The 21,839-nt window shown below is 63.7% G+C and overlaps 1 protein-coding gene across 1 annotated transcript; it reads right to left on the bottom strand.

Annotated features, from left to right (window-relative positions):
- Positions 1 to 585: 585 nt before the first annotated feature.
- On the bottom strand, positions 586 to 21,335 carry GLIS2 (GLIS family zinc finger 2). Its single transcript, XM_070779561.1, has 7 exons — positions 20,824 to 21,335; positions 6,799 to 7,048; positions 5,758 to 5,930; positions 5,087 to 5,263; positions 4,876 to 5,009; positions 4,660 to 4,778; positions 586 to 3,329 (listed from the first exon to the last, which is right to left on the bottom strand). The coding sequence occupies exons 2-7, from the start codon at positions 6,968 to 6,970 to the stop codon at positions 2,530 to 2,532; spliced, it is 1,575 nt and encodes a 524-aa protein (XP_070635662.1). The 5' UTR covers positions 6,971 to 7,048; positions 20,824 to 21,335; the 3' UTR covers positions 586 to 2,529.
- Between the last annotated feature and the right edge of the window lie 504 nt (positions 21,336 to 21,839).

Below are 21,839 nucleotides of genomic sequence, written 5' to 3'. Positions count from 1 at the left end.
GGCAGGCCGCTCTTCCTGCCAGCTGTGGGGCTGTGCACGGAGGGGAGGCGGTGGTGTTCACCCGCCCATGGTCTGGCCTCTGACACCCAGCGGGGCCAAGGCAGGCAAGGGTTGCTGGTCGTGCCGCACCAGACAGAGGAGCCACTCCCGCGCCGCCCTCAGGTCAGCCCTGCCCGCCCCTCTGTGGACGGGGCCCCGGCTCTGCCACAGGCCTCCCTTTGCTGAGCTGGGTTGGGCGGTAGCCCCTCAGTAATGTGGGGAGTCAGCTCCAGGATACAGCGGAGGAAGAGGAACCTTTCCAGCCTGACGGCCCCGAGGAGGCCAGGGAGCCCGGCCCCTCCCAGAGCCAAGGTGCTCGTGGCAGGTGCAGCTGAACCCACAACGTGTGGTCCAGAACCTTCCATCTCAGCACCGCGTGTCCCATCCAGCTCCCAGCAGCAGACGGAGAGCTTGTGGCGCCCACAGGGTTGGGAGAAAGCCCCGGAACAGGGCCTTGGCCTGGGTGGGGGACCCCAGAGCCAGGCATGGGCGGCCGGAGGTGGTCTCCTGTGCGTGGCCAGCTCCTGGCACATCTAAGACAAAGCATGTTTGTAACGCACTTTTATTTCATTTCTTTATAAACTTCCTCTCACATGGAGGAATATATTGTTATAGTCATTAGCTTATCTCTCTTTTCTTTTTTTAAACTCTATGCTAACAGCAATGGAGCCAAGAGGAGGAAAAACAAGCTACGATAGAAAGGCACTTAGAACCTGTTAGAATACTGATATCCTGGAATGTGCAACAACAGACCGACAACAACGACACGTACACCGGCCCCCTCGGGCCTGGTCTATCACCGAGTCACATGCTGAGCTAATGTCGCCTTCCTATGCCCTGTTCCTCTGCTCCTGGGGCTTGAGTCCAACCCCTCGCCCCAAAGGGGACTTAAGGCCTGGGGCCCTTGTAGGGGTGAGGGGCCTGGGTCCGGGGTGGGGCGCGAGGGAAGGAGACCAGCTCCCTCCTGCTCTGCTTGTGGCCCCTTCAAGGGGTAGAGCCAGCGCTGCGGGCCCGTCAGCGGGCCGGGTCAGGGTAACCCCTCTGGGATAGAAGGGCGGTCCAGGAAAGGGCGGGTGAGCAGAGAAGCAGCAGGGAGACCCCAGAACTGCACGGGAGCCAAGGGTCCCCCTGCAGTCCCACAGCTCCCCTGTCCTGCAGCTGGGACGTGGAGGGTGCAGCCCAGGGCAAGGCCAAGGCCAGGACCCCCCAGACTGAAGCTGGGCCCCTGACAGGAGGGAGCATGAGGGCCCAGGGTGGGGCACGAGACGAGCTGCTGCCCCTTCAGGGCCTGGTAGGGAGAGCCCGGCCCCTGGGCTGGTCAGCAGCATGGGCTGCAGGGGCATGTGGAGACCCTGCACCCTGAGGTCCCCTGGTCCCTGGAGGGCAGGAGCTCAGTTCAGAGAAGCCAAAGGAAGCCGGCCACAGGGCCAGCTCTCCCCTCTGGCTTCCCCTGCCCCCGCGGCCTCCGTGGCTGCCTCGCTGCCCCTCATCCCTTGTCAAGCCCAGGTCCTTCATCCATCCGTCCGGGGCCACTGGGACGCTCCCATGCCCAGCACCGGCCTAGAGCCCCCTCCCCTGCACCAGCTCTGCCTTGGCGCCCAAAGAACAGAAGCTGTGTCTCGGCCTGGGGTTGTCCCTAGCCAGCCTCCACGCTCTAACTGCCCTGCAGGCCTCCCCCGTCCCCGGGTGCAGGGTCCCAGGCCAGGCCCAGCCCCGTCTGTTCCCTGAGCTGGGCACCTCTCCCGACTCAGGGCTCCCTGAAAGCAGAGGGACGCGGGGGCAGACGAGTGGCCAGCCAGCCCAGAGCAGGGACCTCCACCTCGGGCAGCGTGCTGGCCACCGCAGACGGCAGGCAGTGGGGGGCAGCTGGTCGAGCGGGCCTCCCTCCCTCAGCCGGGAGGCACCTTGTCATGGGGGGAGGTGGCTTCTTGCTGTGGCTTAGCCGCGGCCTGCGTCTGTCTTGCTCTCCCTCTGGAGGGTGGACCAGAGGGAGAGGGGTCAGGAGCCTCCAGAGCAGGGGCCCGATGAGTAAGCAGGATGGGGTGGGACCTCGATCCCAAGGGGCTCCTCCCAGCTCACCACTGAAGGGGATGGGAGGGCCGAAGTCACCCCCAGCCCCACCCCCACTGCTGGGTGAGGGCTGGCAAGTGGGCAAGGGAGAAAGGGTGACCTGCCCAGCTGGCCACGGGATGAGGGAGACAACCAGAGTGGGTGGGGGCCGGGCAGGCGTGGGCTGGAGGTGAGCCAGGCCTCAGCTCCCAGGGGCATGCTCTCCCCCGGCCGGCAGACCCGGTTACCCCGCTCAGGAGCCCGGGTGCCCGCCATGCCCTTCTAGCACCATCCTTGCTGCCCAGGGGCGCCCCCGGGGCAGGAGGACATTATTGCTATTTCGCAGAAGAGTTTCCGTTCGTCGTCAGGGGCAGGCAGGCAGGCAGGCAGAGCTGGGAGCTGCCGGCTGGGCTGCAGGTGGTCAGCGTCCACCGAGCGGGTTCAGTTCACCACGGCTGGTTTGAGCAGTACGGAGCCTGGCGGGATGACCACCCAGCCAGGGGCGAGCGCCTCTGGGCTGCTGGCGGCAGAGTTGACACCCGTGGACAGGTCCAGCACGGTGCCCGGCAGCAAGGGCAGGCCGTCGGGGCTCGGCCGGGAGCGGCTGCCCTCAGTCCTCTCGAGGGGGGTCTTGCGGCCTTCTGAGCTCAGGGCCCTGGCCGGCATGGCCCCACGCCCCTTCTCCCCCTCAGCCTTGCCGCCAGCGGAGCCAGCGAGGAGGGAGACCACGGGCAGGCCCAGTCCGCCGGCCCCAAAGGGCGAGGGCAGCAGCGGGTTCTTGGCCAGGTTGAGGGGCAAGACGGGGCCGGGCAGCCCAGGGCCCATGCCCCCCGCACCCCCGGCGCCCCCGCCGTTGCCACAGGCCAGGGCGCTGAGGTCCAGGGGGCCGGGGGCCAGGGGCAGGGGCAGACCGGGCAAGCCAGGGCCGCCAAAGAGGGCGGCGGGGTTGGGGATGATGATCTGCGCCCCGCTGACGTAGGGGCTGCCGTCGGGGGCGGGCAGCGGGGGCTTGGGGGGCGGGCGGAGCTGCAGGAGCTCGTGCTGCTCGTGGGACACAAAGTGGCCGTGGGCCTTGATGTGCTTGCGCAGCGAGCTGGGGTCCGTGTAGCGCTTGTGGCAGCCGGGCATCTTGCAGTAGTAGGGTTTGTCCACGTAGTGGGTGCGCGTGTGCTTGAAGCGGTCGCTGGAGTTGGAGTAGCGCTTGTTGCAGCCCTCGTAGGGGCACACGTACGGCTTCTCGCCTGCGGGGCGGGGCGGGGCGGGGCCTGCGTGAGGGGCTTCCGCCGGCCCAGGCCAGCCCCGCCCACCCACTCAACTCCGACAGAGACCTGTTTGATTTGGGGCGGCCGTGTCCCCAGCACCTACACGAGCTCTGACTCCAGTGGCCTGGCTGTATGTACCCTCGGCCTTGGGCCTATGCTTCAGGCTGTGATGACAGCGACCCCTTTCACAAGTAATGACACACAGACCCTGGTGTGTGTCTGGTGGTGCCTAGCTCACAGTGAGCGCACAGGGGTGCCCTTGACCCTGACTTAGCAGTGGCTCCAGGCTTACACCAGGGCTTCCCTGGTGGCTCAGACAGAAAAGAATCCGCCTGCAATGCAGGAGACTGGGGGTTCAATCCCTGGGTGAGGAAGATCCCTCAGTGAAGGGCATGGCAACCCACTCCAGTATTCTTGTCTGGAAAATCCCATGGACAGAGGAGGCTGGTGGGCTACAGTCCCACAGTCCCCATGGGGGTCCCAGAGTTGGCCACGACTGAGTGACTAACACTTTCACTTCATTTTAACCAGTGGCTCCAGATTTACTAAAGGGCTGTCCCTGCCGACCAGGGCTGGCCAGAACCCCACAAGGCTGTGAGCTTTTAAAAGTGCCTCGAGTATGAAATATACACCAGAGGGACTTCCCTGGTGGTCCAGTGGTTAAGAACCAACCTTGCAATGCAGGGGACATGGTTTCGATCCCTGGTTGGGGAACTAAGATTCCCACATGTCTCAGAGCAACTAAGCCTGCGTGCCATGGCTACAAAGTCTGTGCGCCGGCAACGAACGATCTCTCACGATGTAACTAAGACCCGAGGTAGTCAAATAAATAAATAAAACACATCCTGGAGTCCGCAGACTTTGTGGGAAAAGAAGAATTTCAGTGTCCCGTTGATGTTTTAATATTAAAATGATTGCATTTTGAATATACTGGGCTCAAGAAAATGTATCATTGTATTAATAACTCATCTCACCATGTATTTCTTTGTACTTTTTTTTTTTTTGCAGTGAGGGTGATTAGGAAATTTAAAATTAGGCATGTGGCTCTGCTGGCCAGTGCTGGGCCTACTGTGCGTGCCAGGGTCCATGAGGGGTGAGCGGACCAGCCACAGTCAGAGGGGGAACGAGTCGACAATCACACGAACACAGTGCTGAACGCGACACAGGAAGACACGTCTGTGCCCCGAGAGCAGGTGGGGCGGGTCTCCCCCCCACAGGACAGGCCCACCCCCCACAGCATGTGGTGCTCAGGAAGGGATGGCCACACAGTGGGGTGCGCGCCCATCCCCTGGCTGCCAGGGGTCCTCACCTGTGTGTGACCGGTTGTGGATCTTCAGGTTCTCCAGGCGGGAGAAGCTCTTGCTGCAGGTGGGGCAGCGGTGTGGCTTCTCGTTGGTGTGAGTGCGAATGTGGATAAGCATCTTGTACCTGCTCCGAGGGGGGAGGCGGGGGGGAAGGGGGGTGGGGAGCACGGCTCAGCCGCTGGACACTCAGGCCCCCTTCCCGCCCCCTCGCCCCCCCTCACCTGGCGTTGAAGCCGCGGCCGTGGCGGGCGCAGCCCTCCCAGTGGCAGCAGTAGCCCGCGTCCTTCTCAGGCTTCACGTGGTAGTCGTTGACGTGGTCTACCAGGTCTTGGAGGAGCTCGAAGGGCTGGTTACACTGCGAGGCCAGGAGCGTGCTGAGCCCGCGAGGGGGCCGCCCGCCCCAGACCCTGCCCCGCCCGGCTCCCCGCTCACCTTGGCCCAGCGACACACCAGCTGCTTGGGCAGGGGCAGCTCTGGCGAGAGGCACTTGTCCTTGGGAGGGGTGAGGAAGGAGGAAGCAGGCAGATGCAGGGCCCCCCCAGAGCCCAGCGGCAGGAAGAACTGGAAGGAGCTGGGGACACCGTCCAGGTAGCGCAGAGGCTGGAGGTCCTGGGGGAAGCAGGGGGCAGAGTGGGTCAGCAGCTGCCCACCTGGCCCATCTCCCTCTGTCCAGGAGCTGAGCGGTGCCCCACACAGGACATGTCCCAACCCCAACCTCTGGTACCTGTGCACAGGACCTCTGTGGAGAGTCCATGCAGATGTAAGTTTAGAGAAGGTCAGGCTGCCTGGGGACCCTAAACCCAGTGAACAGTGTCTCCACAAGAGAAAGAGGGAGATTTGGAGACACACACAGAGGGGAGGAGGCCATGTGATGACAGGCAGAGAGACTGGAGTGACGTGGCCACAAGGCAAGGGGCCAGAAGCGGCCAGGAAAGAGCCCTCCAGAGCCTCGAGAGGGCACACAGCCCCATCAGCACGGTGATTCTGGACTTCAGGTTCCAGAATACACTTCTGCCACTTTAAACCACACAGTTTGTCGTCCTTTGTAACAGTGGCCCCAGGAGGTAAGTGCACCATCTTGAGAACGCGTGTCTCCCCCTTACCGGGCCGGCGGGCGCTGTGGGCAGGTCCCCGTTGCCCTGGCGCTCCGGGGACAGCGAGCTGCTGCCGTTGGGGGAATCCAGCCCAGACGGTGGCGACAAGCTGAGGTCCACCAGGGGGGCTGCCGAAAAGCGTCCCTCCACCTTCTCGGGGAACTTGGGGTTCAGCAGGAAGCCTAGGGCAAAGGCAGGATTTGGGGGTACTGGAGCCAGGAGTCCCGCGGGCCAGGCCCTCCCGCCCATGACTCCTCTGCTGTGACTCGGAGCAGACGCTAGCCATGGCGCCCCCATCCCCGGCCACCCCGGAACCCAGGAATTGAAGCCTCCACAGCCAACAGGTGTGGCGTCTGCCAAGGTGGGAGCCTGGCCATTGGTTAAGACAGGAAGTACCCATTCTTCAGATGGGGGTGGGCTGGCACACAGGGTAAGTAACCGAACAGGAACTTGAATCCAGGGCCCATGGCTCCCGTCACAATGTCAGGTTAAGGACTTTACTCACTTTCCCCCCAAGTCCCTTTCTGCTTCAGTGCCCACTTCTGTAACATCAAAGGTTTGGGCTGGGTGGCCCAGCTCAGATATGGTAGATCCAGTTTTCAGGGTCCACATTCAGAAATGGAGCAGAAGACCTGGGCCTCAGGTAACCCCCCCACCCAGAGAAGCACCTGCTGGGCTTGATCCCCCGTCTGCCTGGCTGGCCGATCACACTGCCTCAGAGCGCAGACACAGGGCCACAAGGCCTTCTGTTACTACCTGTGCATTCCCTGCTGCCCCTTAAAGCTCCCCCAAATCCAGCCAGAGGCCTCAGTCTGAATACTAGCTCTGCCGAGCCAGCTTCAGGAGCTGGGCTGGTCAGTCGCCTCCTCCCAGGGACAGTGATGAACATGCAGAGATGAACTGCTGGGAGGGTGGGTAGACAGTGTCAGGGGCGGGGCACCCTAAGTGAGGCTGTGAGGGGCTGCGACTGCGTCCAGGTGAGCCCATCGGGGGACGTTTTTCCTATCGCCAGGGCTCCGAGATCGCTGCTCTGCCCCAGGCATGCAGTACCTGACGGTGGGGAGCCCGGGGAGCCGGGCGTGGGGCTGTCGTCCGCAAGACCAAGCTCCCTGTGCAGGGCTCGGTGCCGGGCTGCGCTCAGCGTCCTCTCCCGCTTCTCTCTCGCCGCCCGGAGCTTGGTGATGCTCAGCTTCAGGTCGAGCGGCTCGTCCAAGGAGTGCATGGTGGTGGGGGCCGGGGGGTGGGGGCGGCGGCAGCGGCAGGCAGCGAAGGGCCCCGGAGCTGGTATTCAGGCAGGAACCTGAGAGCAAGCAGGAGCTGTGCTGTGACACTGGGACCCCAGACTCATCCTCAGGCTGCCCCCACTAAAGCCCAAAGGAGCAGAGAGGCAGTGTGTGCAGGGCAGTGTGAAGGCTGTCTCCTGGGCACAGAGACCCTCTCGGTGGCCCCAGACAGCAGGTATATCAGAGAGAGCCAACCACTGACCCGGATCTAACGCATTCATCTCCCGCAAGGCTTTCTGGGAAGCAAAGCTCACAGGGTCCAAGCCTGCCACAAACCGAGCCTTAGCGACGGCCTCAAGCTGCAGAGCTAGGCAGTAGCACAGCCTTCAGATCCAAGGCCAGATCTTCTCCCTGGAACTGGCCAGGCAAGTCCCAAAGGTCATTTCTGACTGGGTGGGAGGTCATGCCTGGGACACATGCCTGATTTGAGCCAGAAGACCCAGAACCAGGCCAGAAGGGCATTGAGTGTCTTCCCAGATAGCCCTCAAAGGGCCTAGCTACTGACCAATGAGCCAACCCCTCTAGGCAGCCCCCAAAACTCCAAGGGAATGAGGCCCAGAGCCCGTCCCAGGCAAGCCTTGCAAAGCACGGCCTGCTTCCAAGGGTTGGGCGGACAGACGGGTGGCCTTGTGTTCCAGGACGGAGGGCCCCACCGGCTGGGGAGCCAGAGGCTCTGGGCCACCACCAGGGGGCAGCTGGGGACTACGGCCCAGCCAAGACCAGCGTAGGGGAAAGTGATCAGCTGTCTAGTGGTTAGTAAAACACATACATACATAATTTTTTAAATAGAGATGATACTCTTATTTTGAGTGGTACATTTTCACCACTTCCTTAGAATTTCTCAACGGCATAACATTCTTCACATGTAAAAAAACCCAAGAGCAAGATCAACTATTCATTCCAAATTCAAACATCATTTTTCACGGCAGCAAACTTCACATGCTGGGAAACGCTGTTTCCTTGTGTTTGTTCATTGAGATGATTGCATCCTGACAATCTATCTGCCAAAGAAGATAATCCCTGCCGTTCACCGACTCCAGCTCTTCACAATTTTATACAGAACATCCCCAAGACCACCACGTGGTAAAAAGACTTTGTATATTTCACTAGTGTGTGTGCTTGCTGAGCTGCCTGGAGCTTTCCATGGAGGGTGGGGACCCATGTTCCCAGTCATCTTCTCCAGGACAAGCCGCCTTGCCCCAGCTCCAAGCCTCCTCTCATCCATCTCCCAGACAAGATCCTGAGTGCACACAGGTCACAAAGTCCTCACTTAGGGCCCTCTGCTTCTGAGGACACATCCCAAGACCCCAGTACATGGCGAAACGACGCTGGAGTCTCTGAGCCTGGGGAGGGGGCTGCATTATCATGGTACTGATGGTTGCACTTGGCCATGGGACCGAAATCTGTGACTTGACTTGTTCCTACATCAGGTGGGAGCTGGCAGATCCGTCTGGATGAACCCGCACGCAGGGCATGCATAGGTCGGGAGTTCTCAGTGACGCCGGGGGCTGGGACCACACTGCCACCTTGTCCCCTTAGGAGCTCCAGCCCTAGACAGGCAGGTGGGTGGGTGAGAGTGATAAATGGACCTGGGCCCCCTCCACTCTCCCTCTGTCTGGGCAGGGAGCTGCCCTCTGCCTGACCCACCCCCCAGTGATGTCTGTCTGTCTGTGTGTCTGCCTGTCCCTCCACCTGTTTATTTTTAGACACAGGCCCAGTCCAACCTCCCTGAAGCTCCTCTGTGCTGGGAGCCTGGAAGGGGAGGAAGGAAGTAAATATTTATGCTGATTAAGAATTCAGGAGCCAGGAAGGGCTGGTGGCCTGGTCCTTCAGCTGGCCTAGGGCCACAGGCCTCCCCACAGCCTGTCCCCTGCCCCCTACCCGATCTCTTGGAGGAGACCACAAGGGCAGGAGGGTTTGGGAACTGGGAATTCAGACTGACATTGACTTAACAGCAACACTGCTCAAGTAACGTCCTTTGGCACCTGCCTACTGCACCCCACCCCACCCCAGGTCCCCGCCAGAGGGGAATCAGGGAGGAACCATGGGTCACCTGGTTTGGAGACTTGCAGGAGACACTGCCTCAGCTCAGAAAGAGGGAGGACCCCAAAAGGAGCTAGTCTCCCAGGGTGAAGCTGGGACTCCAGCACCTCCTCAATCAGCAGACCCAGTCCCCAGAGACCCCACCCTAAGCCCCCTACTTCCTGCCACTGGTCCTGCCCTGGGAACAGGGGTTCATTCTGATGGAGCCAGAGTAAAGCCAGGAGACCAAAACTGGTCACTCCTAGAAAAGAAGGAAGGATCAGCCACCAAAACCCACAGCTCCCAGCACTCCCCCACCCCAGGCTGTCCCCATCCATCCAAGGGTAAGACGCCTGTGACCCTCCTTCCTGCTTTGACTGTGGTCAACCTGGAAGTGTCCCCTTTCACTCCCCACAGGCAGGGAGGTGGCCAGTTCTGGGCTCGGGCTCTGCTCTTTGTTCCCGGGTTGGATGAAGAGGGGCAGGCGAGAGCCAGTGTCACTTCTCTGGGGCCTCAGAGGCCCTGAGCCGGACGCACCCGCGCCAGAACCCCGGGACTGGCGCGGCAATCACCCCCCTGGAGGCCGGCTAGCCAGCCATCACTGGATTGATTTTCGGGGGTGGGCGGGTGGACATTCGGTGTTTGTTTTCGGGATAAGGACAGGGACCCGCCTCGCCGAGAGCAGAGGCAAGTTTCTTAGGCAGCGCGGAGCCCAGAGAGGGCCGGTGCCCAGCGGGTGCCGGGCGGAGCCTGGCTGCAGAAGCCCCGGCCCAGTTTCCCGCTAGTCGCGAGGTGACCCCACGAGCGCCCTGCTACCGCGGGGTTGTGCGATTCCCCGATCGCAGGAGGGGGCGGTTAGGGAGGCGGCGCCGAGGTGGCCGCGCGGCCGGGCGCCGCTGCTCCAGCTGCGAAAGGAACTAATTAGGGCGGAGGGAGCGGGAGCGCGCGGGGACCACCGGGGAGGCGGGGGCGGGGCGGGGTCACCCCGAGGGTGGGCCGCGCTGGCCCTCAGGGGGCCGGCCCCCGCCCCACCGCGCCCGCCCTCCTGGCGCAGACAATGGCCGCTATTGTGCGCCCGCCCGCCGCGCGCAGACGGCCCCCAGCTGCAGCTCCCGCAGCGGCCGGCCGGCCCTACCTGGCGGCTCTGCCGGCCCCCGGCGGAGGGGCGGGGCGAGCGCGCGGCGGGGCCGGCCCCCGGGGAAACTGAGACCCGGAGGAGGCCCCGCCTCCGCCAGGTCCCGCGGCGAGGGGCGGAGCGCGGACCCTAAAGGGGGTCGGTGGGCGGTGTCTTTATGTACTACGTTCCCACCATGTGCCGGGAGCCATCTGTGCGCCCCGAACCCTCTAAAGCCGCTTCTGCTGAGCACAGATGAGGAAACTGAGGCTCAAGGTCACCAGGCTAATAGGAGGCGCTGGCAGGAATCTGTCCTGGAGAAAGCCCCTCGTCACTGTTTGGGAGAGGCCCGCTGGCTGGCCCTGAGCCGGGAGAAGTGCGGGTGTGGATGGAGGCGTCGAGCTCGGTACACCTCACTGAGAGGCACTCGGGGTCTCCTTGGCAAAAATAGAGGACAGGGCCCACTGTAAGATGGCCCCCCACCGTCCCACCCACCCCACAGCTGCGAGGAGCCAGGTGAGTGGAAGCCAAGATAGCAGTGTTGTCAGGCAACAAAAGGCACACCCCTTATTCCCAGGTGATGGGGGTGTAAGGTGTGGGGGCGTAGTCCTGACTCTGCCCTTTGGTCAGCCATGACCTGTCCAGCCTAGGACTTGGGGACAAGGGCCCAGGAGGCACTTCTCAAAAGTCCACGTGGCTTTCTTGCTATGGCATGAAAGCAGAAGCAAGTCCCTGGCTTCCCCTGTGCCCATCAGCTCCCACCTGCTCAGAGGATGCCCCTTGCGTCTGGTACAGGGACCAAAACCATCAGCACACGGGTCCTGTGGGGGGAAGCTGAGGGCCGGGAAGGGACACCGCTCGCCCACATTGCACAGTGGGTGGCAAGCCTGGGACTGGAAGCCGAGGACGAATATCACCACCATCCACCAGCTGTTGATAGTCGGGCAATGTACCAGCACCTGTTTAAGTCAGGTGCTGTTTCATCCCCATTTTACAGATGCAAAAACTGAAGCTCAGGGAAATGAAGTGAACTGTCCCAGGTCACACAGCTCGTCTCTGGCAGAGCTGAGTTTCAAGCCCAGGTGAACCCAGAAGCCATGTTCACCCATCGGTACCCCTGGGGCCCCTGGATGTGGGAAGGGGCAGGCAAAGGGGCTCTGGCTTCCCACCCCTGCCCTGCCCAGGGGTTTGTGGGAGCTGCGTGTCAAACCCCGGAGGGGCAGCAGGCAGTGAGTGGGCGCTGGAGGGGCCGACTGTTGGGGGGCCCACAGGGAGGCTTGGAGAGCTGAGGGCAGACGTGCTGCCAAAGCAAAGGGCCGCACAGCCCCGCATTCCTGGGAACCGCTGCTGCACCCTGCTCCAGCCAAGGGCTCCGCCCTCCTCAGGCGCCCAGCGGCGGGAGCCAGAGACAGGCGCAGGCCTCATCTCCTCCGACCCGCTTCCTGAGCAGGCTGCAGAGCAGGGCTCCAGTATGGGTCAGACCACCCAGTCTCCAATTTGGCTCTGCCACGTCCTGCCCACACGAGTCAGGGCAAGTCACCTCCCAGTCTGGGTCTCATTGTCCTTATCTCTAAATTAAGATGATGATAATACTGCAGGGAATGGCACCCCACTCCATTGTTCCTGCCTGGGAAATCCCATGGACAGAGAAGCCTTGTGTGCTACATACAGTCCATGGGGGTTGCAAAGAGTCGAACATGACTGAGCGACTAAACACACACACAATAGTGTAAGATGCCCCCCTCCTTTGGATTTTGGGGAGAAATCAATATGATGATGCCCATCCAATGATTACTCTAGTGTTTCCCCCTGTTATATAGTGTTCAGCACCTAGAACAGTGCCGGGTGCATAGTAGGTGTGTAATTAAACTTGTAAATAAAGTGTCACCAGCACTTGAGTCCCCCAAGTCTTTGGCCAGTTGGGGGGCTGTGAGGACAGAGGGGGCCGGCCCTCCTGCTGTACCCACAGACCTAGAGCCTCGACCTCACCTGGGACCACCCCTGCTTCAGCTGAGGACACAACCAAACAAGCTTGCGCCCTGGAGAGGGAGGGCTGCAGGCCCTGCTGGCCCACAGGGTGGCCCCAGCTGGCCCCAGACTGCTTCCAGAACCTGACTGCATCAAAGAGAGAGCGCTGGGAGGTCCCGGACAGTCTCTGAGCAGCCTGGAAGAAACAGGCCTCCTCCCAGGACCCAGGGAGGGGCTTATCCTGAGGGCTTGCCCCTGCACGTCCCAGGAGAGGGCCCAGTGTGGGGCGGACATTACTTCCTGGAAGTGTGGGGTTTCGCCTTTCCCGGGAACCTCCAGATGGGAAAGCAGACCCTGCCCTCACCCCAAGATGGGCGCTCAGCCAGCACACAGATTGGAGGGGGGACAGCTTCTCCAGGTCCCCTGGAGGCTAGACCCTGCCCAGGTGGGAACCAACGGCCCCCAGGTGACACAGCCAGGGCCAAGCTCTCTGCTCAGCCATAAACGGGAAAGCTCCCAGCTGGGCAGCACCTGAGCAAGGGTGCAGGCTGGCAGCCCCAACTTGGGAGCGTACCCAGAGTCAGCTGGAGCAGGGCATAGCAACCCACTCCAGTATTCCTACCTGGAGGATTCCATGGACAGAGGAGCCTGGCAGGTTACTGTCCATGGGGTCCCAGAGTCAGACACACACACACCCTTGCATGCCCCTGTGGTTCTTGCTAGTGGCTTATGGACCCTAGGGACCCAGAGTCTGGATATCAGGTCCCAGTCTCCCAGCCACCCCTCTGCAACTTGGTTTCCTCATCAGGAACACAGGCACCATGGATAAGGTGCCAGCTCACGGGGCAAGCTTGCCTGGCACCTGGCACACAGGCGGTGCCAGCAACTGGTAGCCCTGAGGATTCTTGTTCCCAACCCCGGGCTGGGGGGGGGGGGGCCCACACAGTCACTCCAGGGTCACCCCGATGGGTCAGGCAGCACAGCTGCTGGAAGGCCAGCAGCTGGCTCACCCACGCCCCCCCAGCTCCAGCTCCCTAGGATCCACACTTCCCTCCCCAGCGCCAGCAGGGTGACTCCAGGATGGGGTGGGGGGTGCAGCTCAGACACACACACCCGTCCAGCTGCAGGGCCCAGCCTGGCACAGAGGCCTCCCCTGCCCGGTGGCTCCAGACCCATCAAGGCGGGCCCCCGCCCCCTGCTGCCTGCCCGCCTGCAGCCACCTTTGCACAACTATGTCTGGTATTTTCCTGTCTGCCCAGCTTGGGGGGAGGTGGTGCGTGGGGCTGTGAGCACTGCCCGCACCTGGGCCTGGGCCAGAGGGGAGCCCGCCAAGCAGCCCCTACGCCCAGGGCTGGGGCCGGGGAGGAGGGGTGGGGGCGGGTGGAGAGGGAAGGGCTGGGCCCTGGGCCGCCCAGATCCCAGGGAGGGGCCAGCAGCAGGGGAGCCAGACGGAGACACACACCCGGAGGCAAGGCTCAGGCACGGCCCTGGACCCTGCCAGGCAGCACCGCTCACAGTAGGCAGGCAGCGCTGGGCGCTCGGCCAGTGCTCTCGAGGGCCTGTAGAGGCGTTCGCCAGCATCCCACAGGACATGGATGGGCACCCCCAGACATAGAGGCACACGCATATGTGTCACACCTGTGCACGCGGGACACGGCAGGTAACCAGCATCAGGGTCCTGGACCCAGGACTCTGGGGCTTGTGGGCGGGAGCAGGGGTGAGGTCCAGTCCCCACTGAGGAGGAAACACTGTGCTTCCCACACCGACCCTGGCTGCAGGACGAGCCCAGGAGTGCCTCCCGCGTCCTGGGAAGGCCCACCCTCCCCCCTCAACAGCCCCAGGATAGGGATCAGGCCCACTGGGAACAGCACCCGCCAACTCACAGGGCAGGAGGCAGTCAGCAGGTTCTGGACTTCGGCCCTTCCCTGCGCCTCATTTACCAACTACTCAGTTATGCATTCCAACACCAGGCCCTCCGCTCGGTCCTGGGGGCCCACAAATGAATGAGAATGAAGGTCACCCAGCCTGCACAGATGCGAACAGTGTCAGGAGTGGGCTGCTAAGATCCACGTCGGCCACATGGACAGGGGGGGACAGGCTGGGGGCCTCAGGCATGCGGCAGGCCAGGAATGGCCAGCGTGCCTCCTGTGCGCCATCTTTGTCCATCCTCAGGACCCTGGGAGTTAGGTGCTGTCCTCTCCACTTTCCAGATGGGGAGACCAAGGCTCAGAGTGGTTCCACTATCTGCCAAAATCACAGAGCTTATCAATAGCACAACTGGGATTTACCTCCAGGCTCCAAAGCCCACAGTCTGCACCCAACACAGCAGAGGCCTGGAGGTGTGGCCCCAACTGACCCACAGCAAGTCTCCCTGTCATTCAGCAAAGGAGGAAGCCCAAGAGAAAGGCCAGGCCAGTGGCCAGTGACCTGGAGGGCACAGGGGAGCCACAGAGTACTCTATACAGAAGACTGCTGTCTTCCTTTCCAGCCCATCTTCTGTCCCCAGACTCTCCCCTTCAGCACCTCCTTTCTCAGGAGTCCCTGCCTCTTGCCAGCCTGATGCTCCCCCCTCGGGTGCTAGCTCCTACCCCACAACCTTCCACACTTCCATATTCCTCCTCCAGCTGTTACCCTCCTCTGACCTCCAGAAAGTCTCCCCAGATTCACCCTCTCTGATCTTTGCCTTCTGCAGCCACACGTGGGCTGTTCTTCCAGGTGCCTCAGAGTTAAGCAAGGGGCCTGCCTCTGTCCCCACAATGCTGAGGGTAGCCTCCCTGGCCTGCAGTGCCTTGTGATGCCTGGCACAGGTGCCCTGGTCCAAGTCCTCACTAACACCACTCCTTCAACCAGAGGGAACTGGGCAGCAGTTGAAGTGCTGCTGGGGACTCAGACCCAGAGAACCAGGCCTGCTCCTAATTTGACGTGGACAGGGCTCTGGGCTCCTGTTCCCCCATCAGTGAAAGGCGGGGGCCGGCCGAGAGTAGGACCAGAGCTTGAACTTCCAAACCATCCCTCCAAGGGCACCATCATATCTGCCCTTCACTTTTCTCGAACACCTGGTACTGAGAGTTTGCTGAGGGGATGAACCCATTGGCGGCACCTACCAGCCGGGTGAGGTGTGGAAGGGCTTAAGGCCCAAAGAGGGAAGTGGCTTACCCACAGAGGTTTGGGGCGAGGGACCCAGGAGCAGATCTGGGTGGTGAGGGTAAGGCGTAACCCTGGTGGGTTAAGATGACCAGAAGGGTCCAGTTCCCCAGCTTCATCTCCTGCCACCGCCCCCCTATCCCCCTAGCCTTGGCACAGAGCCTCCCCAGAACAGCTGGCTTAGACCAGGCCCAGCAGGGGCTCCAGCATGAACTCTGGACTCCACCCCCTGCGCCCTCTTCCCAGCCACCCTGCCCCGCCCCTGCTCCCACTCTGGGCAGGAAAGCAAGTCCAGAAGCCAGGGGCTGTCTCTAAACCCAAAGGAAACACCCACTGGGTGGGGCCGTACCAGGCCTGGCCTGTTTCAGGCTCTTGGGGCCCAGGGCCCACAGAATCACTCAGGGTATCCACTAGGTGTCCTGAACTGGGGATTTAGGGGCTCGGCCTGGAGGAGGAGATAGCCAGCAGCACTGGAGTGGGGAGCACTTTGGAGCAGGCCGGACAATGAGGGGCCCCACAGCCTTGTGACAAGAGGGACATCACAGCTCTGGGTCAGTCAGCTTAGGAGTGTGGTGATAGGGGTTGGGTCAGCGGTGGGGGGTCCTGGACACAGGAAGGAGTGGCCCTGGGGAGAAATGGCTCAGGCAGGCTGGGACTTGCCAGGCAGACCCAGGTGGACTGTGGGGGGAAGGGAGAGAGGCTTCCTCTGGACACAGCTGCCCCCACACTGTGCAGGGGACCGGGGGGCAGCAGAGAAGCAGGAGGGGCTCTGGACTGAACTGCCATTTCAGGAGCCAGAGCCATGCAGTCCAAGGCTCTGGCTCCCCTCTGGCCCTCCCCGACCCCAAGTGACCTTGGGCCAGGCCCTCAAATCTCGAAGCCTCAGTGTCTGCCTCCCACCTCCTTGCTGCCAGAGTCCCAGTGGAATGCTAGCCTGTGACCCTCAGTCAGCCAGGCAGGAACGTCTTCCTGGAGGCTCCCAGGGCTGAGTCAGGCAGCTCAGCAGTCTCCTGGGGCCTCCGCAGGTTCCCACCCGCCCTTGGCCGAGACTGGAGGAGGGGGGCCGGGGGCCGGGGGCCGGGCCTGAGCCCTTCTGCAGACAGCCATCTGCTGGGACTGGAGTTCCGTGGACACAGGCAGGTCACACGCCAGGCCCGCCCTGTGCAGGGGACTACCTGGCTGTCTAGCAGGAAGACAAAGGACCTTGGGAAGCTCCAGCCAACCACCCCCACCCCCACCAGTTATGTCCCTGGAAGAGTCTCAGCTCCCGCCGCCCATCCCCCACCAGGGGCACGTGGAGCAGATGGAAGCCCTCCCCCATTGGAATCACCTCCCATCTCTGTACCCGGGAGGCCCCTCCCCGCCTGGCTACCAGTTAACCAGACCCTCCATCCATCGGGGGCGGGGGGAGGGGGGGGGCAGAGAGCCAGAGCTCCCTGCCCCTCAAGGTGCCCAGAGCCAGGGCCTCTACTCGGCCCAGCCTGAGGAAACTTGAAGAGACATGTCCCAGGCAGAAGGTAGGTCAGACCCCAGGGAGGGGGGCTGCCCAGAGCTCCCTGGGAGGGGTCCCACAGCCCCAGAGCTGGAATGGGAGAGAGGACCAGGGTCCCCTGCAGCCCTGGGCTGGGCCTCGGCTCCCCCATGGAGAAGTCTGGAGCTGAGGCCAGGAGGATCAGTGCCAGGGAAAGGATGGAGGCGTGGGGCCCGGTGCACACAGCTGCTAGGGCCAGCTCGGGCTCCTCTCTTGTGCCAGGCTGGGAAAGTGGCCACCAGACCCCACCGCCACCCTCCAGAGCCATGGCAGACCCAGGAACTCAGGCCCAGATGCCCATCAGCCCTCCTCCATCCTGTGCCTCTGTTTCCACCAAATAGGGCTCACTGGGTCTCTCTCAAGAAGCTCACGTAGCAACTTCAGGTGATGGGTGTCAACGCCTGCGATGGCCACCGGCAGGCATCCTGCGGATTTTCTCAGGAGCTGTCAGAGGCATCCCCCAGCTGCTGCTCCATCCTCTGACCCACTTCACCTCCCCACCCTCACCTCACCCCACCCCCCCGCCCCCGGGACCTTACCCTGGCATTTTTACTAGTTGGAGAGACAGCAGGGGTTTGTAGGGCCAAGTTGGAGCCTGGAGACAAATCTGGGTCTATATCAGACTGTGCCATTACATAAGACACCCCCCGACCCAAGTAGTCCTTTCCTGTCCAGGTGTCAGGGTCACCCCAACCATGGCTGATGAGCAAAGCACGAGTGTCCTGGTTGAAAGTGCAGGTCCCTGCCCCCAGAGAGGGGCTGAGGCAGCCACCTGGGAAACCTCGGGGGCAGCTGTGTCTGAAGGTCCTTGCAAAAGCTGTGATCTCTCCCACCCAGGGCTGGCCCTGGCATTCTCAGAGAGCTCAGCCCCCAGACTCATGTCTGGGCTGTGGCCCATCTCTAGGACCCTTTCACAAGCCCAGAGAGGGGAGGCAATTTGGGCTGGGGGAGATCAGCATCTTTTGGCTGGCCCCAGAGATCCCCCTCACCAGCCATGGAAACCTCCCACCTCTGAAAAGGGTGCTTATCGAGATGAAGGGAGGACCAGCCAGCATCTTCCAGGGGTCACCCCTCTGGCCTCACTGTGAAATGTAAAATAACAATAACCCCAACAGAGGAAGACCCAGCCCCATTGCGCCCAGCTCAGGGCCTCTCCACTGCAATCCGAATTTCCCACTTGGGTAAGGGGCCTCCTCAGCACCGCCTGGGACATGGAACCTGGGGAGGCGTAGGGCACTGGAGACAGCCCCCACCACCAGCGTGCCTCTCAGCGCCGGGGTGCGGGGGCCCACCCCATACGCCTCCCAGAGAGCTCAGCTGCACGCCCCAGTCCCACATCTGGTCCCCCGGCCACAGCTGTCGCCACCCTCGCCCATCTTGGGATTGCCCCAAACTCTGCCTGGCACCCGTCCCCGCCCTCTCGCCCAAGTGGGAAACTCGGATGCCTGGCGAGCCGAGCCGGGGTAGATGGAAACGCACATGGGAAAATGTTGTCAGGAAAAACACATTCTTCCTTCTGTACCACAGCTCAGACCCTGGGAGGATTAGGTGGTCGATGACACTCCCACCGCCTGGGCCAAGGCCAGGCCAGGAAAGGAGGGAAGAGGGATCCACAGGGTGGGGCTGAGAGGGGTCCAGGCCCTCTGACATGCCCCAGGGAGGGGCCCTGGCAGAGCTCTGTCTTCCCCAGGCCAGGGTGCACCGTGTAGTCCTGTCACCCTCCGTGGGCGGGTGCTCCCAGCAAGGCGGGGAGCCCAGGCAAGAGAAGACATCTCTGTGGCTACCCATTTGCAGTTGGGCTTTTCAGAAACAACAAAAGCCTTGGGGGGGCGGGGGGGGGGGGGGGGGGCGGGACTCAGTTCACACGATTGTTTAAAATGAGGTTTCTGGATGTCTGTGGCATTCAGTTATTCATCCTGGCTCCACCCACAGATAATTGAGAGTTGGCTTTTGTTGGCCTTAGCCCCCCTCTCAGCACCCCCCTACCCCCAGGTCTTCTCGTGGACTCTGCAGTTCTGGAAGATCACCTTGTACAACCCTTTGGTTTTACAGATGAGGAAACTGAGACCCAGAAAGGGGAAGAGCCTGGCTTGGCCAAGGACCCTTGGGAGTTGGTGGCGCAGCCAGAAGTCAAATCCAGGATGTCAGACGCCCAGGCCAGGGGCTTTTCCCAATCACCCTCCAGGCTGTGGCCCAGTTCCAGCAAATCCCCCAAAGCCACTGACCCCAAAAGCAGTGGTGCCTGGAACTGGGGTGACTCACTGTCTGGCTTCCTGGGGCACTACCTCCCCACCAGTGAGGGAGAGACTGGCAGGTGTCCCTGTGTAGAGAGCCAGGAGCAGGAAGAGGACGCCCCCCCCCCCCCCCAGAGGTCCTACACCAGGGTCACTTAGGGGCCAAAGAGCCCCAGCTGGAGGGATTTAACATCAAAGGTCAAAGGTCACAGACAGGGAAGGGCGGGCAGGCATAGGGGTCAGAGGGTCAGCGCTAATGGCAGCTCCGGAAAGAAGGGGGAGGGGAAGTAGCTAAGGAAAACAGGGCTGCTCCCAAGGGGTCCTCAACTCCCATAAACGGTGCCCAAGCCCCTGGCACTGTCTCCAGCTCAGATGACTGCAGAAGGGGCCAAGCCAAGCTGGGCTGGAGCTCAGAAAGGGATGTCCCCAGGAGGGGGTCCCCAGGTGCAGCCCTTCCCCCAGTGCAGGCCAGAGCCAGCTGGGAGGCCCAGCCTGGGCCCAGAGGGGAGAAGGAGCAAAGGGGAGGCTCAGAGGTCGTGGAGAGGATGTGTGAGTGGGGCTGGAACAGATGTGGCGGGTGGGCACACTGAATCCCCTTCCCCGAGCTTCTTCCAAAGCTGCCCGTGAAGCCCCACTCTCCCTCCTGGATGCCAGAACCAGGCATGCTGGATCTTCACATGGCCGCCTCCAAGGACCACAGCTCAGGCCCTCTCCCTGGCCTAGACCAAGAACCATGGGAGCCCAGGCCTTGGCCAGGTCCCCAGCTGGCCTGGCTGCCCCCTCAGTGTCAAGCGCTCCCTCCAGAGCCAAGATCCTGGGCTGTGATGGCTGGGGGCCCAGGGCTCCTCCCAGGATCCCTTCCCGCTTCCCAGGCCCCAGGGTAGGGCTGGGCAGCTCCCTGCAACCATCCCTGCCCAGGGTGGCCAGCCAGGCAGGCCCTCCTGGACAGGCCTACGGACGGCAAGCTGCCCTGCTGTGGCCTGAGTACCCGGCTGGGCAGGGCAGTGTGCCAAGGCCTCCAGGTGCCAGCCTGGATTCCAGCCCCATCCCAGGGGGCCTGCGGGGAAGCAGGGCGCAGGCATCTCCCTCCTTCGGGATGCACCTGCCTCGCCCCCTCCTCCCGCCCCCTCCGGACCCTCCCTCAGGTGGGCTGGAAACCCCTGCCCTCCCTACTCAGCCCAGCCCTCCTGCGAGCACGCGGACAGCAGGGGGGAACAAGTGCTGGACAGGACGCCAGCTCCCAGTCCTGACCCCCGGCCCGAGGGAGGCCGGGGCGAGTCAGGGGCAGCAGGGGGAGGCTTCCCTGGACCCGGGAGGAGACACCTCTCAACTCCCGTCCTAGGAACAGCCCCGCCGTGGGAAGGGGCGGCTGCCCGGCTGCCCCAGACAACTTCGTGCCCGGCCTTGGGGTGGGGGGGGCCCTCTCACCCCGCAGCGCGCCCCCCGTCGCGGCGGCCCAACTTCCCTGCCGAAGTTTGCTCCCTCCTGGGGCCCGGCCGCGGCTCTGCCCAGCCTCCGGACGGACGGAGGTAAGGAGGGAGGAGAGAGCAACAGAGGGACGCGGCCGGGGGAGCCGGCGAGGGAGGGAGCGCGCGAGCCAGCGAGCGAGGGAGCGAGCGCTGGGGCCCCGGCTAGGGCTCACAATGGCCCGGGGCGAGGCGCGGACTCGCAGGGGAGGCGACCCCCGGGTCCCGCAGCCCCCGCCGACAGGCCGGCCCCTCCCGCCGGTCCCCTTCCCCACGGCGCGATGCCCGGGGGGGGCGGGGGGGCGCTTCTTACCTCGGCGGCGGGGGGCGGTCGGGCTCCCGGCTGCGGGCTCCGGCGGTCGGGGGCGGCGGGGGAGCGAGCGGGGGAGGGGGCCGGGCGGGCGGGGGCCGGGGCGCGAGGCTCACGGGGCGCGGGCTCCCCTGGCACGGCCGCCCGGCGCCCGGCCGCTCCGCCACATCTGCAGCTCCGGCAGGGAAGGTGGCCGCGGCGGCCGGGCCGTGCGGGGATGTCTTAGAGAGGGAGGGAGGAGGGAGCCGGGAGGAGGGACCGGCGGGCCGCGGAGGAGGGGGAGGAGGAGGGGCGCGGGGGGCGGCCTCCCCCCCGCCTCCCTCCCCCGCTGCTTCCCTCCCAGCAAACCCCTCTCGCCGCCGCGGCCCCAGGCCCGGGGCGCCAGCTGCCAGGCGGGGCGTGCGCGTCGGGGGGAGGGGGCGGCCGGGAGCCGGCGCTGAGCCGGGGGAGGGGCGGAGGGGAAGAAGGGAGGGTGGCGCGGCCCCGGGGAGCGGGAACCGGGAGGGAGGGGGCGCCGGGCCGCGGCAGGGCCGCGCGCGCGTCCTCTTCTGCCCCATCCTCGGGTCCCCCCCCCCGCGGCCCCGCCCCCGGCCCGAGGGCAGCGCTAGGACACGGCCTGGGCGGGGGGGGCGGGCGGGCGGGGTGGTTGGCGGGGAGGGACGTCCCGCCCTCGGGGAAGCCCGGAGAGGGGGCGGCGCGCGGAGGAGGACCGGCGGGAGGGCGTGTGGGCCCAGAGGAAAAGACCCGAAGACCGGGAAGATGGAGGAGGTCGCGGCGGCCGAGGGGGCGGGGGCCCCTCGTCTGCCTCCCGCGGGGTCACCTTGGCCAGGCCCCCAGCGGCCCGGGGCTGCGGGGAGGGCGGCGGCAGTGCCTCTCCGCGGGCCCTGATTTCTCCGCCCAGCCCAGTTCCAGGAACGCGCGGGCAGCGCCCGCCGGGCAGCGGCTCGAGCTCCGGATTTGGGGCGGCGCAAGCGAGGGTTCGAGGCTGGTCTCAGCCCCTCCTTCCCGTCCGACGTCGG

Source organism: Bos indicus, chromosome 25 (genome assembly GCF_029378745.1).
Source record: "Bos indicus isolate NIAB-ARS_2022 breed Sahiwal x Tharparkar chromosome 25, NIAB-ARS_B.indTharparkar_mat_pri_1.0, whole genome shotgun sequence".
Taxonomy (NCBI): domain Eukaryota; kingdom Metazoa; phylum Chordata; class Mammalia; order Artiodactyla; family Bovidae; genus Bos; species Bos indicus.
The sequence above is the reverse complement of the archived record's forward strand: the minus strand, read 5'-3'. Positions and strand labels throughout refer to the sequence as shown.

What these genes read in the sequence shown, in the direction of transcription:
- GLIS2 (XM_070779561.1), bottom strand. Translation starts at nt 6,970, where the DNA reads ATGCACTCCTTGGACGAGCCGCTCGACCTGAAGCTGAGCATCACCAAG. An exon ending in CCACAGCGCCCGCCGGCCCG is followed by an intron (nt 5,264 to 5,757) that starts GTAAGGGGGAGA and finishes TGCTTCCCCCAG; the next exon opens with GACCTCCAGCCTCTGCGCTA. An exon ending in TGGTGTGTCGCTGGGCCAAG is followed by an intron (nt 5,010 to 5,086) that starts GTGAGCGGGGAG and finishes CTGGCCTCGCAG; the next exon opens with TGTAACCAGCCCTTCGAGCT.